Source organism: Notothenia coriiceps, unplaced genomic scaffold (assembly GCF_000735185.1).
Source record: "Notothenia coriiceps isolate Sejong01 unplaced genomic scaffold, NC01 NC01_scaffold00025094, whole genome shotgun sequence".
NCBI classification, from domain to species: Eukaryota; Metazoa; Chordata; class Actinopteri; order Perciformes; family Nototheniidae; genus Notothenia; species Notothenia coriiceps.
The window spans coordinates 642,568-651,585 of NW_011357795.1; the positions used below are offsets into that span (position 1 = coordinate 642,568).

At 40.5% G+C, this 9,018-nt stretch overlaps 1 protein-coding gene across 1 annotated transcript in view; it reads right to left on the bottom strand.

The window, feature by feature from the left end:
- The window catches only part of LOC104955991 (voltage-dependent R-type calcium channel subunit alpha-1E-like), a 31,170-nt gene extending 26,716 nt beyond the window's left edge, over positions 1-4,454 (bottom strand). The window contains exons 1-2 of the mRNA XM_010783411.1: positions 3,913-4,454; positions 3,544-3,807 (exon numbers count right to left, since the gene is read on the bottom strand). Of these exons, the coding sequence (XP_010781713.1) occupies positions 3,544-3,806 (263 nt within the window). The 5' untranslated portion in view covers position 3,807; positions 3,913-4,454. The remainder of the gene's footprint in view (positions 1-3,543; positions 3,808-3,912) is intronic.
- Positions 4,455-9,018: the final 4,564 nt, after the last annotated feature.

Consider the following 9,018-nt stretch of genomic DNA (forward strand, 5'->3'; position numbering starts at 1 on the left):
AATTCCACAAATACTTCAGACTCCAAGTGGTTCAGTGGAAACAAACCGAGATGGATGGATGATTAAATGACAGATGAATTATGGCATGGTTCATTTTCTCTGGTATTCAAGGCAATCTGTTGGAGAGATTTCAGTATCCATGGAAACCTGCTTTTAAAAGTGCTTTTCACAAAGAGGAAAAAAAAAAGAGACATGTTCGGGAGGGAGAGAGCGAAGTGAAGTCACCTTGGCCTGACTGGATTAAGTACACGTAATACAGCAAACACTCCTCATAACTCCTTACACTGCACACAGCCGACGGCACAGTACACTGAAGTGAGTGTTATACAATATCAGTGTATCACAAAGTATCGTCTCTTTGCTTCTCAAGAAGATCAGTCAAGGTTTCAGCTTGAACTGCTTGATATTGAGTTGATACGTCATCGTAGGATATAATAAACCAGACAGTTTAAACAAAGAATGAATGTAAATTCTCTATATTAAAACATTCAATTACAGTTAGAGTTATATGTTTTTATGACTGTATACATGATGTAATGCTGAATTCTTTCATCAGAAAGTCATTCATAAACGCTGCTTCTTTGTGCAATAGACCTCGGCAATTGGAGTAAGACTGTTAGTACAGGTACAAAACAAAAAATACTAAATTAAAGATGACACCTCAGGATGTGGTAAACTGTGATTTGTGATGTGTTTTTTTCTTCAAATTTCATAAAATTTGAATAACTGCACTGATTTTTAGAAGTTACAATTCTTAAACCGGGAGCTATTTTTCAGCTACATTGGTAATTTCTTCACGAGACTCCAAATATGTTACTCAAGTGTTCGACTGTTTTTTTGTTTGTTTGTTTTTTAGATCGTTAAAGTATAGATTATTTCTAGAAGCACTTGCATCATTTCTATAATTTATCAGGAGTAATGTTTAACTTAGATTTTCTCACAGCTAAGACCTTGTGTGTGTGTGAGTGTGTATGCATGCACATACCCTATGGATACAGTACATGTGTGAACTACAGTACATGTGCCCCAACACTTGTATGTGCTTGTGACTTTCGGTCCCCCGGAGTTCCCATGAGGCAGCTGCTCCTTGTTATTAATTTTCCTGCCTTCAGAGAAATAGGGTCACTGACTCACAGAGGAGTGCTCGATGAGGGCCTCTGGGACTCGCACTGACTCACATTGACAGGTCCACATTGTTGCCATTGAAGGCAGGTGAAAATAGCTGAAGTGGGAAATACTTAATAAATCTCACCCACTCTACCTGACCTTAACCTGTTACCTGCATGCCAGAGATTATGCATGCTGTAGAACATTTAGGAAAAGGGATGTTTGATATAATGTTTCATTATTAAAGATTAAATACAAGCTGCTACATTTGAAATTGACTTTGAAACTCTCCGAGGATGAGGAATCCATCACAGTCAATATCAAGTCACAGTTATTTAGCCTGAGTAATATATTTGATGGAGTGTGATGGATTGGGTAATTAATTAAGGCTTCACAACTTTGCGCTAATGTAAAAAAAGGAAAACAATGGCTGCCTGGGTGGTAGAAAACATACTTAAACATATGTTCAGCAGATATATGAAAGGCTGAAACTAATGACTAATCTCAGAATCCATGAGTCTGTTTTTACTTTCTAAATATATCTCTTTATCATTCATTTGAAATGTATACAACACCAATAATAGAAAAATATCCACCCTGGTTTCAAAGATTTAAAAGGTGACTCCTTCAGAAATCTTATGTCCAACCAAAAGTAAAAAACTAAATTCAACAGCGATATGCAACAAAAATAAGCACATTGGGAAGGCGCGACCAGATAATATTAGCTTGTTTCCTTTTAAAGAATCACTCAAATGGATTTATCAATTACCAAAAGACTTGCCTAATCATTTTGGGTCAAAGGAACACTGCTGTGGCCCTGGCACTTTACTCTCTGGTGCACTCTGGCCTACATTTGGCAACACAAGTCCCATCAACTCCTCAACCTGTGAGAAATATCATCCTCTAACAAATCAGAGTGTTCGTGCAGGAAACATACATTCAAAAAAACACAGCAGTAAATGCATCTGAGTCTCTTCTTCACTTGCTGTCTCATAAGTTGGACGCTCTGAGCGAAAACCTGGGTCTCAGCCAGTCAATACTCTGACATGTGCTGCTCCTACAGCCCACGATCCACCACATTACTACCGGCCAGCTCTCTCCCACATACCTCTGCCTCTGTGATACCGACAGTCACATTAGCAAGCTGCCAGTGGCAAGCTAGTCTTGACCACTAGCCCCACTCCCACACAACACACACAGAGCCTGTGGTTAGGTAACAGTAAGACTGGCATGCTGCACTGAAGGGGGAGTGAGACAGGAGGAGCAGTGGGCAGATATGGCAACTGAGTGATGTTGTTGAACTGATTAATGCTTTAAGGGGAGACACTACAGGTGAATACGGTGACAAATGTATCCAATAGAAATCAGCCCAACTGTTTCCTCGTTGAATACTTACATTTATATACGCATTCTTTTGTATTACAAGTCTGAGAAATAGTTAAATATTTGTAAATAAGACATTATCTTCAGGTGACAGACGATTTGTTATGGAAGTCAAATAACCCAAACTCTCAAAATTGACCATTGCATTTGCCAGTAGTGGGTCGCATGATGTCTAAGTATATAGACTACTGTTTAGGATATCACTTGATTAAAGTTAACCAAATTAACATAGGTGATCTTGTGTGTACCCAACAGAGACTTCAGATGTAAATGTCTTAATAGCTGAATCTGGCACATTTATATGATGGACTCAAGTGCTCATGTGCATTGTCCCTTGTTAAATACAAAAATACAAAAGATCAAGTATCACCAATGGATTATTTGTGTATGGCCTTAGTGATTGTGCCTGCACTGTGCCTTCACATTACATACATTCGGCTGCAGTTTCGGGAATGAATAAACTTCCCTGATAATCTTTGTGAGATCTGCAGAAGTTCAGGGGAGATAAACTGTTGGCCGGTGCTGCAGCAGGAAACTGAGAAAACGCTGCCTGGTGGAATTGAACTGACTCCTACTCACGGTCAGGTTCATATTCCAATGAGCACTAAGCAGAGATGTGCCTACATGCCACCCCCACAGCGAGGAGAGCTGCTTGTAATGATCACCACATGCTAACTTTCTGTCTTGTGCCAACACGGGAGCACATGAAGCCCACAGATGAATACAATTAGGGCAAAGTTACTAAGCACCATTTCAAGAGGAAGGTTCAATTCGGCTGTGCTAATGAATTAATCATCTGGTGATTCAACAAACAGCTGGAGATCATTATGCAGATAAGCAAACACTAAACAGAGAGGATGCAAGGCAAATATGTGAAGGAGTCATGCAAAAACACAATGGCTGTAAAAATGTACTTTTGTCACTTGTTAAACATTCAGGAGTTGTATTTTGATGCACAGGCTTCACGTGCTGCCTGAAACTGTCCATGGTGCTGAACACACAACATGCACTTTCTCTAAAAGCAACTTTAAACGTGTTTTTATGAAAGGATATGGCCATTCAATGAATCGCCTGGCGGTTCTCCTGATGAAGTTGTCCTCTGCAAATATGAAGAGCGACCTGTTGACGGTGAGGCAGTTCTGCCGGTGGGGCACGGGGTTGTACATAGCCATGGTCCGGGCCCGCTGCGCCTTGGCTTGCCTGATGGAGGCGGTGAGACTCTCGGCAGCCGCGTCCGCTCCTTCCCCGCCGAGCTCCGGGTCTCCATCCCCGGAGTCCACCGTGCTAGGAGCGCACTCATCTCCAAATCGAGCCATTCTACAAAGAGACGAGGAGACCGCTGGCTTAACAGTGTTTCACTACAGGACGACTTCTAGGATAGAAAAATTTGAAGTGGAGCTAAAGGGGAAAAAAAGGATCCACCTTCAATCCGGTGATTTTCGAGCGCGAAGAATCCCCAAAAGTTGCAAATTCCTATCACTCCATATCCACAAGAAAATTATATTATATCATTTAGTTGGTTTATATTCTAATCATCCATTCACTTATCGAATCAGGTGCACAATCTCATCATCCCATCTGTTAAACAGCGCGTCACAATCTGCTCTGAACAACTTTTTAATACGCGCGACTCTGAACTCTGCAGGTAACAATGGAAGAAAAAAAAATCCACCGAGTTTACACCTTTCAGTTTTGTCCTATCAACATCCAATCTCGTTTTGACCTAACAAAGCTGCTGATGCCTGATCAGAAACTACCCTGTGCTGTTGCAGAGATCCGAGGGAAGTCTTCGAAAACTTTACACATCTTCTGGTCCCGGTAAACTTGACAAAAGGAAGATTTCAGGAGAGAGGAAGCCCGTTTAACGCGACTAAAACCTAATATTAAAAAAACTTTAAAAAAAGTTATTCATAATAAGTCGATAATGTAGCGGCAGAGTCCTTTGCATCGCTCGATCATCTTACAATCGTTTCACCTGCTGGAAGAAAAAAAAACACGCAGCCAGGAGCGCATAAGCACAGTCAGACCCCTCCCACAGTAATAATTCATGATGGCGACTTCAAAATCCATCTGAATGAAAGCTGCTGGAGAGGAGGGACATATATGTTGTTACCATAGCAATTACAGTTTACTGAGAATGAACAAAAACAGTTTCACTAAAAAAAAAGACGCCTATATTCATGCTGTAGGCTATGGGTATGTGGTTCAAAATGATGTAAAGATGTTTGTGGGTGGCAAGAAAAGGGGTGTGAAAATAAATGTAATACTAAAAGGTGAAAGCAATGCACAGACTATGTTAAGTGTGTGGGTAGGGCAAGTGAGTAAAACTAATTATGTCAAAGGTGATTTTTAGAGAACAGGGGCTTGAATCATTTACCCCCATTTGGTATTGTCTGAAGGCATTGTCATATTTTCATTAATGGAGACATGGAAACATTTAAAAACTAGGCCATTGTGCTAATATTGGAGAAAAAGCCAGGAGTAAAAATAGAGCATGAAATAGATCTTAGGGCTGCTCCCTTTTTGAGGGAGCACAGAAGAAAGCAGGGTCTCGTTCTCACTCAGTGCCACAAGTGAGACCTCATTAGGAAACTGGGCTCTCTCGCTCCATCTGCTGCTCTCCTCCCTCTCCCACTGTGTCCTGAAGATGACCACTTCAGCCCCCACACAGCATTATTCAATCGTAGCTGAAGCTGCTGTTTCTCACATCAAAAACATGCAATTAAAACCAACTACGCCATCAATCCATGACAAAGAGAAGCTATGTGCCTCTGATTGACAGACTCCATGTGCAGCAGCACAATGCAGGTATCAGTGTGCAGACGGGCAGCGTGCGAGGGCTCAGACGGCGGGGACTGTGGAAGAAAGCCGAGAGAGAGTGACAAATTCATGCTTGGCAAACAAGTCGAGATCTGGGGGAGAAAAAAATCGATTTAACGGGATCTATGAATAACTGAGCTCCCAAAACTCAGCCATGGCTCCGTTACCTCCTCTGTCTAATCTGCATGAGGCAGGCGGGCGTGTCACTTCATGCAGAGCAGGAGAGCAACAAAAGGCTACGCTGACCTACCAGTGCAGGAAGTAAAAATAGCAAAGATGACAATTAGCATGTAATATGTCTGTTTGCTTTAATGCAGAGCTCTAACGTATACGTGCAACATATCTCCCGCTCATCCCTACTTTCTATGAAAACATGTTACATACGCATTCCTTATAAAAAATAAATCGAATTTTTGTTGCCCAACAAAAATATTTGTCCATCTTTGCAAACAGTTCCTGTGTGTGTATGTGTGTGTGTGTGTATCTTCTCTCTCTTTGCTGTTGTTTCCATAGCGACATAGCTCTCTTGAATTCCTACTCCGTTCTTTTCATTTCTGCCAACAAAAGCCATGTTGCACAATAGAGCAACCTCTTCCTACAGAAATCTGTTTCCCAGCATGCACACCAACACACACACACGCGCGCGCACACACACTGATACACTGATACACCCTCAGGGTCATTGGAAAGACAAGATGCAGCACCGTCACCACACCGATGATCCATTGTTCTATAAACGTGACCACATGTAGCCAGCTTTAAAAGTGTTTGGCTTTTGTTTTCTGCTCTTTCTCACAGCGTACTCAAAGGCTTCTACAAATAACTGTGTGAACAGATACAAAGCAGGACACCTCATATCAATTTGCCCGGGCTTGGCCAAACTTTGACACTAGCTGTAGAAGAAAAGGGTCACAGTTAGCTTATTAAGAGGTACATTAGTGCCCTTACTACAGAGAAATGAAAGGCAGAGTTTTTGGCGTTATCTTTTTATACCCATTGTGGAAACGTCTTAGGAGATATTGTGCAGCAGAAGACAGAGGAAGTGAGGCTGCAGGTTACATGCACGGTGAGTTAAAACGTTAATGGGCGTACTTTGTGCCAGAGCTCTGAAGAGCATTTATATAATTGCAGACAGGCTTTCATCCAGCATTGACTGGAGTGGTTTTAGCATTTTATTTTTCTCTCTGTTCCTTAGCAACAGACATCCTCTACTGAGTTATGTCAGTTTGATTCGACCAATAACCGCCACTTATATGAATGCAGATCGGCGTGACACCTTTACAGTTTGAAAGATATTATGAACATTATGGTTATATGAGAGAAATCTGACCACTTTGTCACCGGAAACAGCTCAAAATATAGCATTAGTGCACTCTAATACGTTTCTGTTGTGAGGAATTACCTTTTCTAAAGAGTCATATTATTTAAAAATGTTATATCACCTATTGATTTTGATCTTTTCTGAATTTGTCCTGAAACTTCACAAAATATCATCATCAATATTTCAGTTGTGTTGCAAAAACCAGCACTGTCCAAACTCATCTGCTGAGTGTAAAGATATCATATGCTGCTTCCCTGCTGCTCTTCTACTTTGATTCCCTAGCATCCCCTAATGGACAAATAACCACAATACATGCACAGCAGTTCTCTGAAATCAGCATTTACATTTTTTAAAGTTCCTTATTTAACATTTTGAACTTGCTTAAGTTGCTCATTCAGTTGGCAAATAAGTGGTTGAAAATAAGAGATTGTAGACATCACAGGGATACAAGACGAACACATGACGTTTGAGAAAAAGATGGAAAGACAAAGAGAGAATTACAGTGTATCAGTAAAGTGGATCTGGTGTGGGTGGTGGAGGTACAAAAAAAAATCTGAGGAAGGAGAAGGGGGGGGGGCTTGTTGGTGGGATGGGGGTTACAGTGATGGAGTACCACTCCGCATTCGAGTGGTGGGAAACAGCTAATCAGAGCGATGTGGCTTCAGAGAGCAAAAGTTCACAAGCAAGCACCCTCAGCCCGCCGTTAATAACACTTTCCAGTATCTGATTACAGTAAACCATGGCCAACAATGATACACCGGCATTAAAAGAAACATCAAATCAACGGTTGAGAGCAGTGGGAACAGATTTAGTGATTCATTTGTGGAACTATAACAATGCTGGAAACAAAAGAAACTGCATATTCTATTGGTATTACTATGGAGCAGGCAATTTGTAGCTCAGCAACAAAACAACAATGATAAGAATACTTAGTACAGTCCTTTATCACAGCAGCAACGTTTTTAGGAGTCGGTCCCCGTATTGTTAGTATCGCGTACACAGAAATAAGGATGCAAGTGTGTCATGTTATGACAATGGTTTCACGTTATTTGACTGATGGACAGTTAGTGGAAGTATCACCAAGAAATGCAGCAATGCACAACAAAGACAAGGGAATAGAAGACTGGTTACCCAACATGTATTTAAAAAAAATGCAGGTTTCTAATTTTGTTTAAAAGGTTGGTTCTTCACATTTTTTACGAGAGGGCCAATAAATTAGTTTATTTATATATTTGTCTGATATAGACAGTGGACGTTAATGATCATCCATATTCAAATACAAGATTTGAACATGAAGGCGTTAGCAAATATGCTCATTTAAAGCCAAAGTCCTGAGTCATGTACTATATCCAATCTATTTATGTATCGGGCCCAAAGGGAACATACTATACATTTTGGTGGGAAACCTTCATGAGAACAAAATAAAACTCAGTTTGTTTACACCTGTACAGGTTATCAACTTTGACCACTAGGGGAATAAAAAGCTCAAAGTCTGACATACTTCTGTTGTCTTTTGTTAACAGTAGAACAAACTGGTTGTAAACTTCTCGATCCATCTATGATTTAGTATAGAAGAAACATGGGGCTATATAATCCTGAAGCTTCTCCACTAGTTGCTAGCATAATTAAGATTTTAGCCATTTCATGATAAGTGCTTGCTCAGGTTTTTGCCTTTCATGTTAAAACAGTTTACATTAAATATAATGGCATTTGATGAGAGTCTCAAGAGTGGATGGGCTGGAGAACCAATGAATGAGCTAAACCTTTTATCTCATATGGTGTAATTAGATTATTTGTCTTATTAAAATGTAGTTTCAAAGTTAAACCTGCCTTCATGTATTCATTTTCTAACACTTAGGAAGAGTAGATTGAAACACAACTTCGACATTTTATAACCTTAAAACGTTGATATGGAGAGCGTGTTAACAAACGGTAGCTTATTTACCCATTTTGGGAGTGTTGGCACATTTTCTGACCACTTTAGGAATTGAAGTCACATTTACAGTAGTCTCTCCTTAAAGAGCAACTTCCAGGTTAAAGACACCTGTGAATAAATGTGTAGGAAAATGATGAATACACTAGATTTTCACAATACAGAAATATACACTACAGTGACATCTGGCGTCGTTTTTGCAAGACATTTTCACTTCTGCATAAAAAAGCCTCGGCACGTGACCTCCCGCGTGTGAAGTAACATGGGGGAAACAAGGGGGAGAGCGGCCGGTGTAACGTATTAATAAACATGGATCCCAATGCTAGTTTCGACACAGAAGAAGTTGAACATGAATATTCGAATGCATATGACGGACCACAACCTTATAATTATGAGCCTGCTAGGCGTCCAAGAGACCAGGAGCAGCCAAGGATTAGAAGAAATAACGGCCATC